General features: G+C 33.2%; 1 protein-coding gene across 1 annotated transcript in view; it reads left to right on the forward strand.

The window, feature by feature from the left end:
- The window catches only part of LOC129225892 (beta,beta-carotene 15,15'-dioxygenase-like), a 52,628-nt gene that overhangs the window by 28,365 nt on the left and 3,961 nt on the right, over window positions 1-20,302 (forward strand). The window contains exons 3-9 of the mRNA XM_054860422.1: window positions 630-754; window positions 1,731-1,872; window positions 5,185-5,335; window positions 7,005-7,216; window positions 12,479-12,721; window positions 14,758-14,866; window positions 18,371-18,471. Coding sequence (XP_054716397.1) covers window positions 630-754; window positions 1,731-1,872; window positions 5,185-5,335; window positions 7,005-7,216; window positions 12,479-12,721; window positions 14,758-14,866; window positions 18,371-18,471 — 1,083 coding nt within the window. The remainder of the gene's footprint in view (window positions 1-629; window positions 755-1,730; window positions 1,873-5,184; window positions 5,336-7,004; window positions 7,217-12,478; window positions 12,722-14,757; window positions 14,867-18,370; window positions 18,472-20,302) is intronic.

Genomic DNA, 20,302 nt, shown 5'->3' on the forward strand with positions numbered 1-20,302 from the left:
TCCGAACTCCGTTTGAAAGTTAGTTCCTTTCACCTGCCAGCGAATTGCCATTAAACAAAATTTTTTCCCTTCGTTCTGGTCTCTTAACTGATTTTTCTGATGTAACAAAGTCCGAAACAATGGGGTTGTTTAGAAAATTTTAAGTTTTTTTAATGAAGGAGCATGCTTAAAAGCATAGGATCTGACCATTTTTTAAATAATATGACTAAGTTTACGCTTCTGCCAATGACATCACAAATGATGAAACATTCACTGTTGCCATTCAAAAGAGCACTATTTAATTCTCATCTTTACTCACGTGTACTGGCAACGATAGGGTTGATAGCAAGCGTAGAGCGCAATATTTAATTCGCTTGATTATCATAACGTGGAAACGTGATTGACAGATGCGGCACAGAGTACATCATTTGTGACGTCATAAAGACCACGCGTTATTTTCAAAATCGGACATTTAAAAAAATGAATTAAAAATAAAGCGTTGCTGAAAATAAGTTTTTTTTTTCTCGCCCCAAGTTATTATTTTGCTTATTCTATCCATTTCAGTGACTAAAAGTAGCACTTTTTATTGAAGGAAACAACCGCATTGCTATTAAAAAAAAATGAAATTGATACTCAGGTTTATGTTTTAGGTGGACGTTATGTCTCGGTTCCTGGACACCGTCGCCTTCCAGAAACTCACCCAAGTCAAAAGGCCCGTTTATACAGAATTTGGAACTAAGTCATTCCCAGATCCTTGCAAAAACGTGTTCTCTAGGTATTCCTCTAAAAACTATTTCAGTATTAAACTGTCGTAAAATATTGACATGTTATTGATTCTGTGTTTATCCATTCAAACCATCTCCTAGTTGGTCACATTTGTGATAGTTGTCATATCGTTGCTTCAGAGCAACAGTAAGATTTAATCCCAGGAATAACAGTAGGATATTGTAGCGGAATATGGGGCTAAGTGAAATGGTGAAATATTTGCTTGTTTTTCAGCACCACATAATCTGGTAATATTTCAAGTACGTAGTAACACATGTAGTGCATCCCAGTCAGGAAAAATTACCTCTGAAGATCAAAGCATATATCACAAGAAATTTTCAAAAATTGATACTCAAATTGTAATGTTTTGTTGCACGTTAAAAATTATTTTTGGTATTATTGAATGATGAAGTTCTTGTTAATATTTTAAATATTCAGACCTACTAATATTCAATGACATATATATTTAGTTACTATCCAACTTATTTGTATTTTAATTATCTTGTGCAATTAGTCAAGTGCGTGTGGGGCAAAGTGAAATAGTTTATTTCGTTTACTTATTCAATCATTTACTAAATTACTTACGTATTCATTTATTAGTTGATTCACTTACCTTCCTTCATTTAATAATCCACTTATTTATTTGTTCATCCTTTCATTTATTTGATCAAATATTTTTCGCAATCAAATAAAGATTTCATTAGAAAAATATTTGATTTTCCACTTTGCCCCCATGGAAAAAAAGTGAAATCTCCACTTTTTGAAAGCGCAAATTTACTGCAAAAAATAACGTTTTCAAGCACGTTTTATTACAAAATAGTGTTCTTTATGCAATATAATTTTCAAAACAGAATTCCAATTTGTTCATTTCGAAAAATCTAAGGCATCGCAAGTATTGCACTTTGTCCCACATTCCCCTACTGTTGCTTTCAGGCGACAATATTTCCAAAATAAAATATTTATTTACGTCTGTAATTTTATCCAAGGTACTTTTCGCAACTGGTTCCTTTGGAGTTGACTGACAACGTCATTGGAAACGTATATACAGTAGATGACGAACTTTACGCCAGTTCAGAAACAAGTCTGCTGTGGAAAATAAACCAAAAAGATCTGAAGTGTGTGAAGAGGGTAAGTTTTGTAATTTTTAAATATTTTGATTATTTTTAAACGATTATGATACGGTTGAAATTATAGTACATATTTGAGAACATATTTCACACGCATTTTTCTAGACAGCAAGGAAGCAATTTTTAATGAGAGTTTTGAGCTTGACACCAAGCAGTATTAATAAAGAAAACTTTGTTGTGACTGGCAATTTGACTTAAATTTCTGCTTTATTAACCCTAGCGTCAATGACCAAACTTTTCCCGTACTCTCAATAACCGGATATCCATTTTGAAGATGTAGGGCAGGAAAATATTTTTTTTTCTGGCGCCTCTTCTGTTTAAATGGTATTTTTTCTTCCACCCTCATCTTGGGAAATGTGTATATTCTGTTTTTACTGAATAGCCGTATGACTTATTGTTTTTTCTGCATTTTATGCTTACGTTTCAATCTGAATGGTCTATTAGAAAAATGGTTTTTCTCCAGTGTTATTGTAATACTGGATGTATTAGGTTGTGCGCTTTGGTATTTCATAGTGAATCCGTAATATTTTAATTATTTGTTCCAGTGATGTTCAACTTACGGCCTGCGAACCATATGGGGAAGCACATGTGGCCCGTTGCATCGACCAATATTACTTGTAATTTTTATCCTCACTTTCATTTGCTCAACCTTTGCCGCTATGGCGTCTGACCTTCGTAGGTATACTCAAGAAAAAGAAAAAAAGACAGGCCATATCTAACTGAAATATTATCTACATCACGAGAGACACAAAGTTCCCAATTCGGTATCACTGACGATGTAACAATATGTTCGTACATCAATAAAAAAAAACCGTACTGTTGCTTTTCTCCTCACATCATAACAGACGCAACTCTGGAGCAACCAAAAAAAAAAAAAAAAAAAAATACGGTGTTGATACAATTGATCAAATGTTTCGATAATTTCGAAGTATTTGATCGAAAGGTGATTAACGATGGGTGATATATTTAAATATACATTAATGCATATGAGTGTACTTAATTTCATTTAAAATCTTAATTATATCTGTAAATGTAATTTGAATAAATGCCAATAATACGGTAAGTTTCTTTGCGTCTAAGATCTGCAGTGTGACTCGTATGTAATATGCAATGTTTTCAAGTGTTTATTTATTTTTTCACAGCGTGAAACATTTTTCGGACATGGAATGGTTTTGCCCGTCCCCTCCCCCTAAAAAGTGAAAAAATGTAAAACGAAGTTATATAAAAAAAATCTGCTTGTTATGGTGTTTTTGATATTTAAGGGTGGGGGGGGGGGACTCGCTTGAGGGTGTCCCAACTTGCTACAAATGTTCATGATTTTGAACTATACTCTTCTCTAACCTTTCAGAGGAACATTAATGGTGACTACAACGCTATTTTCCCTATCAAATATAAATAATTGCTACGAAACTGCCGAAAACTGAAAACTAGGGGGCACAATATCAAGGGGGGTAGAGTGATGGGGAAAACGATGGTCATTTTTGAATCAAAGGCTTATTTTACATGAGAATCATAAAGAATGATCTTAGAAGCGTTTTCAAGGGGTATTTTTTGATGGCCAGTGTAATGGGTATTCGGTTAAAAAATTTTAAATGCTGAAAAACTCCCCCCAAAAACGTTTCTAAAAACATGGTTACAACTTTAGTTCAGATTCAACTAAATAACAAGTATTGAAAGCAATTTTACTAAAAGTTAAAGGGTAAAATTTATGATAAAAGTTGCAAAAGGTACCCGATCATTGACACTAGGGTTAACGTTCGCTTTATTATTTGTTGATTTAAATGTTTTTTAATCCCAATCTTCCCTAATTATTTCCTGTTTAAAATATTTATGTGAACAGAATGTTAAAGAACAATATATTTAACCACTTAACACATTTGCTTTTGTCTGAGATTGACGAAAGCTATAGGCAAACACTTTTTATACCATTTTCTTCAAAATAACGATTACTTCACCTCTATCTTTACGGTCACAATCTCCCATACAATTAAAATTGTAAAACAATACCTGAGATACTTAACTTTTGGGCTAATCCTCATAATATAATAGCCGATGATCGAGTAACGCGCGTGTTTCAACGATGAAACTCGCGCCACGGCATTAAAATTTGATAATATGTTTTGGTAATGTTTAACATGCAGGGGAAGGCTTTATTATGACACGGCTGAACTCGATCCGGTAACTTAACGGATTTACTGGTAAGACTGTCATTTCAGGGGAACGAAAAAATGGTCAATGAACGCTCCCTACTGGAGTTTTGGGTTAATCCACTGGAGTTAGGGTTAAAATTTCAACCATCAAAATATCAGCAAACAGGAAATGGCTTCGTTACAATGTAAAAGAAAAGCAATTTTCTCCCGTCATACCTTGACGGGCGACTTTCTAGTAATTAATAAAATCATTTTTTGCCAGTTTTTCTGACCAGAAATTCGTGCCTTGAGTTAAGACATATAAGGTGGATTTTTGTGTTCAATTTTCTATACTTTCAAAATAAGTTTTTGAATTTGGGACTGAAATATCAATTTGTGTTACAACTTTTACATGTAAAGCCGCAATATTGCACCACACAAGCTACACTGATCAACAAAGGAATAACGCTTCATTGGGAAATATAATGAATTTCGATGTGACTTCAAAGCCAGCGATAACAGTAGATAGCTAAAAGCTTTAAAGCAGTGCCATGGGTTTCATATGAGAAGCTAAGAATTTGATACCGTAAAATAAAGTTGGCATTTAATCTGCGAGCACTTTTATTGAAAGTTAAATTTTCTGGATTTGGATCCTCGGTTACTAGCTCTGCGCTGCTGGACCAGTTTTTTTTTAGCAGTAAACTTGTTTTGTTTGTTAATTTGTTTATTTTACTGAAAAAAATAAATTTTAAGAGGGCGCAACATCAAAAACATTTATCAGCAAGGCTGTCTTTTGTAAGTTTTTCAAACACTTTACTTCCCTCCTCCCTTCCAAATATTACTAAGCTTGTTCTAGTTTACGTTGTGTATAGATAAAATTCTAAGTGCTTCATAAATTCATTTAATGATATGAATGAAATTATAATGTATATCAATAATTGGTTTTAGGTTAAAACTTCATTACTTATATCATAGTAGTTGACAACACTATAAAGTTACATTATATATCACAAATCTTTTTCAGTTTATAAGTGGATTTTTAAGTTCTTTACATTTCAAAACAGTTATTGACTTTTCCTAAAAGATTTATTGTTTAAATAATGATGAAGAATATTATCTAATAAATAAACCTTGATTTTTTTTGTACAATCTAATCTTGTATTTTGATATAATTTCACTTCCAGACCGATTTGAAGGAGATTTTGTCGGTAAATCTGGCCAGTTCTCACCCTCATAAATGCTTAGATGGTGCTATTTACAATCTGGGAGCAAGTTTTATGTCTGGTCTAAAGTATCATATTATGAAGCTTCCTCCATCTCAAGAAATTAGTCAAGGTAGGTTAAAAATTTATAACGCAATGCAACTATTCTGTGGCTTTATTGTATCACAGACAAACTGCTCCACTTTTTTCTTGAAATTTCCCTTTCGTCATTAAAAACAGTCTATGGTAGGCTTTTGAACTCACATAGTATAGTTAAATGTAAATTTTGAAGTCTATACAGTCGACTCCCGCTACAACGCGATTCGACTTACGCGAAATGGCTATAACGCGATGTTCTTCCCCAGTAAAGAATTTTAGACCTAAAAACACGAATTATTCGCAAGGAAGATGAAAATTTTCGGAAGAGAATCGTGGTGCGTAAGTATCAACTTTGTTATTGGTTACTAAAAATATTTTTTCGCAAATAAACCTTCATCCCGTTTAGCATCACTGACAGCGGAAGTTCTCGCAGCGTACTAGTCTGAACATCGCTTTGTTAGTGCATACAAATCTACTCCTCATTTTCCATTTATTTTTTTCGTTCTAAATGCAAAAGTTAAATGTAATAACACATATGATCGCTCTTTTGTAACACGACAATTGGGTATGAGTCACTCTTCCATACGCACAATTAAAGAAACCTAGAAGAGGGGTGTTGACATAGATGGAAACGTTATAAAAGAATTAGCGATGCAACTGTATTTAAAAAATGTATTCGAATGATGGTTTGATCAGGCAGCATATATCATCATGATCTTCATTTTTTAAGTTACAAATATCATAACTGGATATACTGTACAGTACAAAATAGTGCATTATTTTATTAGTATACTGTGCGTGCCGTATTAGTTTATTTTATGTCCCTCTTTCCCACTGATCATTGATTTCGCATCGTAACAGTATTTTACGTCGAATAAAACAGCTTTTAAAAAAATACAGATAAAAATTCCGCTCGACGTAAGAAATGGTAATGTATAGTTAGGGAATGGTTTAAAACAGATTGAGGTGGTGTTTACAATTGTCTAAAATAATTGGGTATGTTTATAAAAGTTTTTACGCGTACCTTTTTCCACAACGCTAAATTTCGACTTACGCGATCGGTCTTGGAACGCATCCCTCGCGTAAGTCGGGAGTCGACTGTAAATAGGACAAGAAATAAACGTTCTAATCCAACCGTCAGGAGTTGGTACGTGGTTTGGTCCTTTTCAGAAGAGTTCAATTTCATGAAGGTGCGTTAGAAAAAGGAAAACTGAAGAGCATAATGGGAAAATAGAGTTACTTTGAAGAACTGTAGAGCAATCTTTTTTTTCGCGAACAAAAAGCTGTTTTTTTTGCAGCTTGAAAAGTTCATTAGTAAAGAATCCCGTAAGGAAAAATATTAGACGTAATTGGTCAATTTTTCAAATCAGAGAAACCTTTTGAGTATCAATCTTTACAATTACGTACGTTAAGTCTTAATAATATACATATGCCATCTTCAATCAATAAACTACAAATTGGTAATGAAGTGTTGTCGCTAAACTTGCAGCAGTTCTTATTGAAATAAATGATGCAATAAAATAAGTACTGCAGACGATAATTTTGTTTTATAAACTTCGTAAAAGATGCATTCAAAAAGCACAAAAATGTCTCTAAATTCATTAACAGTCGTTCTACACTTTGCCTGTGCTTCATTTAAGAAAATTTTCATACACGTTCCGATTTTGTTTGATGTACTTTAGAACAACTATTTATTTTTATAGATGGCAAAGTAGGCTTTGAACGTTCCTCCATTTTGACAACAATAAGCTCGAATCACAAAACCAGCTTCAGTTACTATCATAGCTTTGGCCTCACCGAACACTACGTACTGTTCTTAGAACAGCCACTTCTAGTCAATACTGTGCGGATGGCAGCTTCTGGCATTAAAGGGTATTCCCTCAAAGAATGCTTTGACTGGTGTCCGAAGGAAAAGGCAAGTTAATTTATTTCATACTAAGAACTTCTTTCCAAATATTAATGTTGACGATTTAAGGAATGTTAATGTTTTTGGTTAACGTGTGATAATGTAAACCAAAAACATTATGGTTTTACATTATTATGTTATTGGAGAATAACAATAGTTTGTGACTGTAATCGTGAAAATCATCATGAATTTAATGTGTTCCAGTCACGCAAGCATTACTATATGTAAATTCATGAAATCTCTGAATGAGCTGCGCGGATACACTATATGACCAAAAGTGTTGTGTATTTTCAAAAATTCACATTTTTACGGATTTCACAAGAAATAAGGCCAATAACTCCGCAATTTTTTTTCACAAGGTATACTCCAGTTGTCATTTTCCAAGAAAAAATAAGGTTGCATTTCACTTACAGGACCCGCTGCAAATTGAGAAAACAAAAAATTGGTTTTTGATCATCCTTCATTGTAAATAGCTGCAAATAAGCTATAAATTTCCGAAATAAGTTAATGAACTATGTAGAATTTATTTTCATATTTTCGCGATATTGTCTTATATCCACGGAGATATAAGCTTTTCTTTCAAAAGTAAAAATTTTATTTGTATGTTTTCGGCTCATAACACGCAGTTTTCTATCAAACGTTACGAAAGTTTCAGAATGTTTGACAGCATATCATAGAAACATAACAAAATTTGAAGTTAAAAGATTGAAAATTTAATGAAATATGAACGTTTAAAGCAATTGCGTTTTCACTGCGCATGCGAGAAAGATAGAAATTTATAACCTTCATAATTCAAAGTTCAGATAGATTCTACAACTCATAACAAAATTCCAGCTCGATATCTTTAAAATTTAAAAAGCTATCGGCGATCTAATTAGCCGAATTTCAATAATTCTTGGATAGGTGACGAATCGTAAGGGGTCGTTCGCAAACCTGCAACACTTTACTGTTATCGTGCAGAATGATTCATGATAAAAACGGATTATTTGCGAACGAACCCTCTCGATTCGTCGCCTATCCAAGAATTATTGAAATTCGGTTTTGGTTAGAACACTGATAACTATTTGTTTTAAAGATATCCAGCTAGAATTTTGGTATGAGTTGTGCAGGTTCAATCTGAGCGTTGGATTGTGAAAGTTATAAATTGCTATCTATCGCGCATGCGTAATGAAAAATTTAATTGCTTTAAACATTCATATTTCATCAAATTTTCAATCTTTCAGCTGTAACTTTTATCATTATGTTTCTCTTGTATGCTGTCAAATATTCTGAAAGTTTTGTAATGTTTGACGGAAAACTCGGCGTGTTATGAGCCGAAAACCTTCACATAAAATTTGTATTTTTGAAAGAAATGCTTATATCCTTGTGGGTATTGGAGAATTTCACGAAAATACAAAAATAAATTCTACGTAGTTAACTTATTTCTGAAATTTATCTTATTCCCAGCTGTTTACAGTGAAGGATCATCAAAAACCTTTTATTTTCTCCGTTTGTTGGTCCCTTAAATGATTAGTAGATTCAATTTTTATTGGAAAATGACATCTAGAGTTTTTCTTTTTATGTGAAAAAGAAAAACAGCAATTGGCCACTTATTTCTTAAAGTCCGTAAAAATATGAATTTTTGAAAGTGTCCCAAAACACATTCATTTCCAACTTTGCGTCGCTGGAATAAATTTAAGTCGGGATTTATTTCTCGATTATAGTCTGAAAGTGATGTAGGCCCTATAGTTTCGCATCATTCTGAACTTGGAGAAAACTCGAACGTAGGACATCCATGAGTTTTCTCAAAGGTCACAATGACATCTCACTGGAGTGCGAGACTATTACACACTTCGAAACTATAATGGTGAATGGTATCACGAATTTAATGCATTCCAGTAAACGCAAAAGTTGAAGTTTGTAATAATTTATCTGTAGAACTCACTGAATATGCTGCCCACAATCTGATACATATGCATCTAATCCCCAAAACAAGTGACTTAGACATTTTTTTTTTCGTTCTTTATTTATGCATTGTCTCAGGGGTGGTAAATTTGTATGTAACCGAGATGAACTTTATAAGTTGATAAACAGTCGCGATGTAGCCTCGAAACTTTTGTTTTACCTTGAGAAAAGAATAGAAATGAATGGCTATTAGGTATACTTTTTCTGTAATACACAAAAGAAAACTAATTTAACAATCACTATGCAAATGATCCAAACTGTTCAATGAGGGAAATGCGAATGTCAATCCATGAGCCTTTTCCATTGGAACAGTGGTCCCCACTTTTGTCCACAGTAACTCTCGGGGGAAAAATACCTGCAAAAAAAATCATGCCAACGAAAGAAAACGCCAGATTTAACAAGAAATTCACAAGATGAAATCCCATATAAGCAGGTCATCCCCCACATTTTACAGATGTACTTACATAATGCTCATATATACATAATAATATGCATGAAATTTAACTTAAGCTTTAAATATATTTTATTAACCTGCGTTGTTATGTATTATCTGTCTTTGGAACTTGTAAAAACTTTCACATTTAGTATCAGTAACAAGGAGCCTGCTCCTTTCACCTAGAAATTTGGAACATTAAAGTGATATTTTACATGATAGCAAAAAGGAGTTTAGAAAAATTCTTGTTTCTTATGAGTTTTCATATAGTTTACTTTCAACTGACTGTTTTATAACGGCTTAGGTTAAACTTTAACTCTGTTTCACATTTCTGGGTTTTAAAAATAGTTAAAATACCCTACCTGAATTCTTTTGGAACGATTCATTAGATTAAGTCTGAAATGATTGGAAAAATAGGCAGGTGCATCACCTCGGACAAAAAAAATAATGAGAATCTCTGCATTAAAAGTTCATACCGTGATGTACAGGGCGTCCTAGGGAATTACGGCACCCGAGACTAATATTTTTTGGCGCCCCCCTCCGCATAAAAATGAAGTAAATTATAAACGTTTCATTACAGTGTAAGATTAATGCATTATCATAATATGAAAAGTAAGCCTTCTTTTGAAAACTCCAAAATCGCGCTACAAAACTGTGGCGAGGGTGTAATAGACACTTACTAAACATTTTCAGGTTTGGATTTTTTTACATGCAATTTAAAATTAGTGTATCTTATGACAGGATTTAAAGCAAATACGATAGCATTTCAAAAACTTGTTTTTTCAACAAAACAAGGGAGTTCCGTCTAGAACTAAACGAGCCTACTTTCCCGTATATCAATATCGACTTCCTAGCATCTGATCAATATTCTCAATTACCTAAATTTGCAAATTATTTCAAACGTAACTTTTTAATATTTTAACCTTTATTTATTGAGAAAATTTGCCTCACTCATCTGAAGAAATAGATGTGTAAAAAATAAACGAACAAATAAAGTAGTAGTCCCTTTCAAACAAAGCAGCTAATTTATTTTTGCATTAAAAAAAATTCTACCCGCTTTCAAAAAGGAAAACAAAAGAATGAAAAATAAGCTCATTAAAATATGCCAGAAATTTTTTTTTGCCCTGTTGCCAAAAAATAATTAAAAAATAATAATAAATGTACTTTCAAAATGGATAAAAAGCAGCAGGTCTAACTTAAAGAAATAATTTTTATTAAAAAAAAAAAAACAGACCCCTTCCCCTTTTTCCCACCTCCCAAAATCTTGTGAACCCAAAAGACAGATTTAGGTTCATATCGTCAGTACTTAGACCTAGTGGTGATTGGGACTTCCTCTTTTTCCAAAGTACTGAACCCCATTATCTTACCCTGTGTTTGAGATACGTTTGAGATAATCAAGGGGCCATCAATTTCATAACCGCCCTTACTTTTTTGACCTCTCGACGGAATGCTCATTTGCGTCTAGGCAAAATCTAAATCTCGTTCATAGTTTTTTTTTTTTTTTTTTGTCTTTAGACTTTAGCCCACTTCAAATTTCTTAATAACGCAAATAGTTTAACGTTAAATACAAAAGTAGTTGTTTCTAAAAATTGTCTGGATTTCCTGTTTTATCTTTACAGAAATAAAAGTAAGGTTTCTAAGAAACTCTGGAAGGAAGTCTGTGGCAGGCCTGCGTCCAGGAGACCCCATAGCACCTACTGCGTTGAAATTTCGTACAAAATTACTTCGTGCCCCGGGAGTGTGCACCTTGGATTTTATTTTTTAAAATTCGAATGTTTTTTGTAATTTTTTTAAGCTCAAATTTCGCGTAAATTTACTATTACTGCCTATTAAAGAGGTGAAAAGTTACTTGCACATATTAATAGTATACATCTTTGGAAAGGATAGAATTTTCCGCGTTCTACGCAATTTGTTTCAATGCTCTAACTTAAATACGGCGAGAGTTATTTGCGTTTTTAGCTCTAACTGTTTTAGACTTGCCTAAAATTTAGGCACTACTTGCTTTATTAAATCTATCGGTAAAAAACGAAGGAATTGTTCCAGTTTTCTTTTTGACACTACTGGAAAGAGCGACTTTTTATTCCAAATCTAACTCGACCTATGGTCGAAAATCTAAGATTCTATCTCCAAAGGAAAAAGTTACAAGCTAATAAAAATAAAGTTCGAATAATCTCACATCCATTAAAATTATTGATGTTTTATTTGGCGTTGCCATAGTTACGTCTTTTCTCTTTTTGATTCGCATGTTTCTTATTCACAAATTTAAGGGTTTCGATTTTAACGGAAAATCTTAGGCTCAACTCAATTCAAGCCCCGAGCTAAAGAGCAAAATATATTACTAGAGACCACGAATATAAAAGCGTCTTTTCAAACGTACAAAACTGCAGTTTTCCAATGCTCAGGAGCTTATTTTGAAACCCGGGGAAGGGGTGCTCTTTATTCCAAAGGGAGAGCTCATAATGCGTTTTCAATCTGTTTTTCTAATTAACGATTTAAATCTTTTTGAATCGAAATTACGAAGCAATCTTTGGGGGTTGGTGAGCGTCAGCGAGCAGGGGGCAGAGCCCTCTGCTTGCAACTGTCCAAACTTTTTGAATTTAAGTGTTTAAATTTAATTGTGTTTAATAAGTTAATTGTGTTTAAAAAGTTTCATAAATGCACACCACACCGGTTCTGAGAAAAAGAGCAATGAGAGACGTTACAAAACCCTTTTCCTGCATTTAAGAGTTATTTGTTGCATTTATGATACAATCTTATTAGTTTTATGTTTATTTTCGTTTTCACGTGAGAAAGAGATACTGCTTTTTATCTTTTTCTCTCTTGCACTAATTACCTATGTTATGAGAATTTTGCTATATTTCAAGCTTGCCAGCTGAAATGTTGATCTTTTTCAGACGCGTTTTCATCTGATTGACAGAGTATCAGGCCAGGAGTTGAAAGTCAAGTTCCAATCGGAGGCTTTCTTTTTCTTCCATCACGTCAACACTTACGAAGATGATGGCCACATAGTAGCAGACATCATGGCATTTCCAGGACCGGAAGTCATGGATAAATTCTACCTCAACAAGCTAAGACTAGGGCAGTTTGACACCACATGCCAACCCGTCCTAACACGCTATGTGCTTCCACTGAAAACTGTGAGAATTTGGAATTTTTGATTTTATGCGAAAACCTAGGTGGTGTTCCTTTCGTTTCTTCTCATTCGTTATGGTTTGTGCTTGGCAGTGGCACACAGAAGGGAAGGGTCCAGGGGGTCAGGACCCCTTTCATAGCTTCTGCATTTCCCCCCTCCCAATTGATTATGATTCTATGTATCTTGAATGTAAAATATTTCCAATTCAAGATTACAATTTCAGTTTTTGTAAATGAAAAAAAAAAAAACTCTTAGTAGATTTTTTTAATGTGCGCTTTTCCTTTAACGAATTTCACCAGAGAGATTGTCTCGACTTCACAAGGCTACAAACATACTTAAGAAGTACTATGTACGTAATGAACGTTTAATGTGTTCTTGCATTGCTGAATTCAAACAATGTCACTCTGAGAAAGTTATAAATAAAATCGAAAAAAGAACAAGAAAACTAGATTTTATTCTACGATATTTTTTAAGCCTATAAAGGTCTGACTGGTGACCGTAAATGAATACGGTGTAATAATCATGCTTTTAGTTTTGTAATCAGATTGAAATGAGTTTTTTTTTTTTTTGGTCTTTAGACTTGGTACCTCTTATACTTTAATTTGCTTCGCTGTTTTCATTTTTTGAAAAAAAGTAAATGCATAAACTCTTTTTTTATGTGTTCTGGTAATTTAAGTATCTTATATATTTTTTATTAATTGGTGCTAATTATTTATTCAATAACTTTTTACTGTTTTTTGTTCTCGAGAATCGATAAAATCAAGTGAATATGTTTGACGGAATATTGGTGGTATGATATGAAAATCGAACTTAACTCTGGACCCTCCCCTTGCAAAATTTCTGTGTGTGCCACTGGTGCTTGGCATTAGAAAACACTTTACTCCTCTAGAAACACAACCGTTATGAGAATACAAGTCGTAGTCGGTAATTATTGTGTAGAGAAAAAAAAAGGCTAGTGAAATATATCTCCCCCCCTTAACCGAAATTTTGAAAAGAGTGAATTGGAATGATTCTTAAACATTAATTATTTTTAAACTTTAATTTTATTACCGATGTTAAGTTTACCGTGCTATTCGTAACAAAATTAAGTAGATTAGGTATCTTGTGTTTAAGTCTTCCTATAGATTTTGTGTGAGGAGGAGAGAATGCCGATTTGAGCCAAACTTTGATTGCATTTTCACTAGTTAGTTGGCTTGTTAGTACACGGTTCTCTTCAAAATTTGAACTTCCAACTGGTGAATTGTATTTAAATTTGGAAGCTTTTGTAGTGATTCTTTGGTTCTTGAAATGTATTTTTTGCTTTAACAGGTTGCCACTTGCTTTTAGGAATAAAAATATCCAATCTAAGTCTTAGTTATTGATCACGACATTTGGCCCAAACGTTTTGCTAATGACTAGTGCTTTGCACAATTGCTTTCTGGCAAAAATTTTCGCTATTTATTTTTCAAGTGTTAATCAAGTACTAATTGTCTCAGATAACAAAAAAATAAATTGAATTGAAATAGAATTTAATTATTTTCACGATTTCGAGTGATATATAGATGGCTCAATTGCTAAATCGATTAACTCCACTTTAAAAAAATCCCCATTTCAGCTTTAATAGTGCTTTTTCAGTGTTTAGCATGCTAATTTATATTAAAATTTTGGTTCAGTATATTTCTGGCCATGTGATGGCAGAAAATGTAACACGAGGGCCTATTTATTCCTATGGATTGCACAATCTTCTTCATAACTATTCCCTACTTTTTGTTTTATGGAGTTAATGGATTTGGCAAGTGACGCATTCATAAAGTAATTCTTAGCAATTCCGTAATCCTTTCAAAATAGTTCTGCGTTTACGGTAAAATATCGTAATTTAATATTAAACTTGATACACTTTAAGCATCAAATATAACTCAATATATATAAAGCTATTTTTCACGCAATAACGTTATTCTGGAATGGGGCATTTGTCCCGAGAGACCTCTCTTCGTTATTGCTCACATTGTATGCAAGTTTAAATCGAAGAGTTTTTAAAAATTGCTTTTTATTGACTTTCAGGATGGTAAAAAAGGCACTAACTTAGTGACTTTAAAGAATACTCGTGCTACTGCTGTAAAACAAGACAATGGAGTAGTTATCTTAGAGGGAGAAACAATAGGAGACCAAGGTAAATGTTTTCTTTTCAGAAAATAGTGGAAGTTAAAAAAACATTGGAATTCAAAATTATGAATGCTCTAGCATGTAATGTATTGAATCATATGAAAGGAATTTAAGTTTTAACATCTAAAATTCAATTTCTAATTTTGTATTGCATATAGCCAATTTTACTAAATTTTATGGGTAGCGCGTCACTTTTATGGAAATCAATACAAAATGGGAATAGTATGATTTAAATATATGCTTGTATTAATAAATCTTTCATTAACTTTTCAATCTCGAAGGTAAATCTTATTTATACCATTATTTTTTACCTTTCTGTAATGGAAAATGAACTATTACATTACACCGTGGAACAGTAATTTCGTAGTCCTAAGTCTGAGACTTGTTTTCAACTAACTTTTGGCCTCTGAATCCAAAAATAATCGCCGTTTTTGTCTATCACGTCAACTTTTCAAGCTACAGGATGCCCTAAAAAGTCATTCAAATTAGGTAAAATAAAAACTAACCAAATGCACTGTTTACAACGAATAATTTTTTTCATACAAAGGCTATAATAGTTACCGCAAGTAAAATTATGTATTTATACATATTAGAGTAAAATGTTCGCTTATAGTTTCTTCTGCAGTGTTTAATCTGAACATTCTTGCTTAATGCTCCAGCAAGAGTCAGTTATCATATATGCATAAAATCTACATTGATATCGGGTCTCTATGACATTCAAATCTTGTTGGAATCTCTTACCCTGTTCATCACGGACTGAACCAAGATTTTTCAGGAAGTTTGCAAAAGGGCTATGTACGAGTAAAAAAAATGCAATTTGATGCTCATGTGGGAACCAAGCATTTGGTAGCTCTCCACAAGTTGTTGGACAATTTCGGCGTAATTCTGGGCTCGTATATTTCCAAGAAAATCTTGAACAATGTTTTTGAATGCCTACCAAGCATTCTTTTGAATTTCTAAATTGGTCCGAGGAAAGTTTCATCCTTAATAAGCTGCCGAATCTGCGGACTATCAAAAACACCAGCCTACATCTTTTCAAATGACAGACTAGGAAATGCGGAAATGAGATACTTAGAACAATGTGCTTCCTATGATCCATGCAGGCGCGGATCTGCGTAACCGCAGACCCCACAAAAAGTATGGGGGGGGGCACGGCCTAAAAAACCCCAACGGCCCAAGAAATTGACAAAAGAAGTTGAAAAAAACTAGCACTAAGACTTATTAACGTAGCAAATATACACTGCTGGCCTCTGGGAAAGGGCCCTACAGGCTTTGTTGCAGGGTTGCCCAAAATTTATAGATCCGGGCCTTGATCCATGCTCAATTCCGCGGAGGGTTGTCACATTCTCTTAAGGTGTAGAGAAAAAAACTTGACATGATAGCAGAAAACTAAATAAAATTTTGAAATCAGCACGCCTAATTTACTATAAAACAGCTCGAAAACCAAACTCAACAGAAATTATTTTTCAAATTGTTCCCCCGTGTTATTTATTCAGGGTTGTCAGGCGGCGAGAGACTGCGCCAATGATTTTTTCCTTGAGGGTTTTTTGGAGTCTTTCTCCATTAAAGGAGTCTCGTTCTTGGTAAAAATGTTCGGCAGTCAACCAAAATTCAGCTTAATTGTCGTACTTGCAAATCTTAGGAAAATACACTGGAAGATGGTCTCTGATATTTTTCCTTTTTTATCATTACGAGACACATCATTTTTTACCACTTTACTAAGTAAATTGATTACGAATATGTGGTACCATGTAATTTGTGAAATAGATCTTGAACAGAAAAGTAGGAGTTTAGAACAGTAGATGCAAAAGTATAATTTATTTAGAACTTATTGAAACATACGAATGGGTTTAAAAAATAAGATAACAAGACCTCTGACGGGTGTGCAGAATCTCTGTATGCATAAAAATAGCACTGAAGATTGAGAAGATGATCAGGGCTTTCAAACAGTACCAATGGATATGGCTGGGGGTCCACTAACAGGGCTAGTTGTCAGTTAGAAGATGGCTACATTGACGAACACATGTCCCGCCAATGAAACAAGAAGTGCGATAAGATTTTTGCGTTGGGAGGTATTGGACCACCCTCCTTACAATCTCAAATTAGCACCAGTGATTTTAATCTCTTTGGACCTAAAAAAAAACAAACAAACTTGAGAGGTCAGCAGTTCAGAACAGATTCTGCGGTTCAGCAATCCATCTTGATGTGGTTTCATTCTTGGTCGGAGATCTCTTCTACACCGGACCCACAAGTGTTCGTTAACAGTCCAATGAGATGGAAGTCACTTGGTGCATGGTCGGGACTGTAAGAAGAGTAGTCCAATACTTTCCAACGCAAAAAACTTATAACAAATCTTGTTCCATTAGCAGAACATGTGTCGTCAATGTAGCCATCTTCTGATATTTTGTCTTGTCAGTGGACACCCAATTCTCTCCACCGGTACCATTTAAAAGCTCTGATAATCTTCGTTATCTTCAGCATGATTTTTTTACTCTTACATAGAATCTGCACATCCGTCAGAACTGTTCTTACCTACCTTTTTAAAATCTTAAGTACTTTACAATTTGATGAATCCAGTCTTAAGAAAGTTCACTTTCCTAAATAGTAATTTAGACGTTTAAGTCTGTATTTATGCATTTCATTTAAAAAGTATGATCAGAGAGATACCCTGACGTAAAGCTTTTCTCTATTTAAACAATTTATTTGCTATTGACTAGCTTTTCCAAAACTTATTTTTATACATATTTTAATGTATTTAGATTTCTTAATTTTGAGTGATAAGGAATTAAATTTCAGTTATTTTTCTATTTCAACTAAAAAAGATTTGAATTTTCGTGAAATGTTTGTTTCTCTCCAACATTTAAGGAGAGTAAAGTAAGAAATAACGCTAAAGCACAAATTGCAGATTACTGCAGACACGTGTTTCGGCGTTACAAAGAACGCCTTTTTCAATGCAAAAGAAATGAGCTTCTGGATGAAAAGACATCGGACAAAAGCCAGTTCTAAATTCCTATTTTTCTGTTCAAGATCTTCTATTTCACGAGTTATATGGTACCACGTAATCGTAATTAATTTACTTAGAGTAAAGTGGTAAAAAGTGGTGTGTCTCGTAATGATCAAAGAAGGAAAATCTCGGTGACCATATTCCAGCGCAAGACCCTTTTGTCGGATGTCTTCATCAATAAGCTCATTTCTTTTCATTGAAAAAGGCGTTCATTGTAAAGCCGAAACACGTGTCTGCAGTAATCTGCAATTTGTGTTTTTTGACGTTGTTATTTCTTACTTTAATTTTCAGCACTAAGGTATTTATCTTATTCAAGATGTACTTTAACGAACTTTCAGAACAAAACCATTTTCTCACGACTATAGTTTGAATAATTTAAGTTGGTTTCAAAATATTTTTTTAAAAAATAAAATTAGGAAATGTAACACATTATTTTCATTGAATGTATTTCTTAAGGCAAGTATAGTGATATGCGGGCAACATTTGAAAATTCTCTTCTTTTTTCAGGTTACGAAATGCCAACAATCAATTACTCTATGTTCAACACCAGGAAGTACAGATATGTTTATGGAAGTGGAGTATTTGAAACGGGGAAATACAAAAACTCGGTAAATTTTTTCCAACTCTTCTATTGATGTTGGTACGGCAGTAAATAAGTAATGTTGGTATTGAAATTTATAATGTATAAGCAATATGTTAGTTAAGTCTTTTTGCATTTGTAAACAATTTCTCTTTGTAAGAAGTTTAAAACATCTAATAATTTTTTCACACAGATATTCAATTAAAATTTTCACTTTAAGTGGATACAAATGGAGATATAATTTGTTTTAGAGTGTATTATCATATACTAGTATGTTTCAATATTGGAAAAAAAAACCCAATTCTTCCTGGTGATTTATATTGAAAAGATGTGCAGCGGGTATGAATATATGTGCTAAAATTAGTTTATTCAAAATGTTTTTTTTTTTCGGATGTAACGCAAGAGAATTTGTAGCATCTCTTGCGCAATAAAATAATAAAATTTCAACGTTTTTCCATCCCATATTCAAACTGTAACGCCAGCCAGTTGACTAGAAAATTCTAAATTTGCCTCTTTTTTTTTTCTTTCGTTGAAACGCTTGAGATTTTCTACTTTTTCGTTCTTTGTAAATTGTCTCCAATTTCTGTAAATAAGTATTGAATTTAAGTTGTTACTTTGAAATTTGTTTAAAGCACTTGGTCCTTGTACAGTTCGATTTCTCACTACTTGATATCATTAGAAATAACTCTGAAAGCTCGAAAACCTTTATAAAAGAAGCATTTTATGATCAAAACACCATATTGATGCTCGAATTCACAGTAAAAGTCGAATACGGATTTAGAGTACGGATTAAGTATACTCGAAATTTAGCTGGTAGTTCACTAAAATTTTTGCGCTTGGAAATCTTTTTCTAACGGCGCACAGTGGGGGAAAACGCCAAAAAACGGTTTAAAATGTCCCCCCCTGTGTATTCAACTAATTGAGGACTAATAAATTAGCACAGCTCTTAGGGAATCAGTTTTAATTTTAGAGCCCTTCGTCCACTACAAAGCGAAAGGGAGCCTTTAGACGTTGAAGAACCATTAGAAAGGGAATTAAAAAAAAAAAAAATAAGCAGCCTATACATTTTTTTCTTATAAAAGGCGGGTATATTTAATTTCTTTCGTGTTCAACGATAGTAACAGGAGGAAATAATGAATACTTGAATATTCAAGCAGAAAGTTGGTTTTGATCAGCACCTAAAACTAGGAAAATCGAGGTTTTTTTTTAACTCTACGAAAAATTTACTCTTATGTATTATTTGAAATTAATATTAATTGTTCATCAATGGTATGTATGAAGACCCTGAAAGGGAATTAACTGCTTAAACCTGCGAACTTTTGCGCATAAGGCAGCACACTACCCTAAATAACGTATGTTCTGTTTTTCGTCTTTGTTAAATCATCACAGCCATGGCTAGTCCCTGTGTTAATAATGCAATATGAAGGTCTTTTTTTTTTTTGGATTCGATAGAAGTCCTATAATGTCGTAATATTATTAAACACAAATTAGGTTTTTAACTTTTAATATAAAATGCGTTTACGAATAATATTCATATTACTTAGAATTGAATTATTTTTATAATTGAAGCGCTCGGGGCAAGAATGAGATGTGGCACATGATGTGAATTTTTCAGTAGGCCAACTTCCAATTTATAAAAAAAAATATTTGTAGAAGTTTTCAAAGGTATTTTAAATTCTATATTTTTCCAAACGAAAATCAAATATTTTTCTCCAAATGACATAATTCATTGTCATGTTTATTTCAATTTCTTTTTTGAGAACCACAACTTTTGATCGAAAAGTCGCTCCTGGTGGCTTATCACATTTCTGCCCCGAGCCCTTCAATTGTTTCATTTCAGTTGCTTTAATTGAACTGTA

This window comes from Uloborus diversus, chromosome 7 (genome assembly GCF_026930045.1).
Source record: "Uloborus diversus isolate 005 chromosome 7, Udiv.v.3.1, whole genome shotgun sequence".
NCBI classification, from domain to species: Eukaryota; Metazoa; Arthropoda; class Arachnida; order Araneae; family Uloboridae; genus Uloborus; species Uloborus diversus.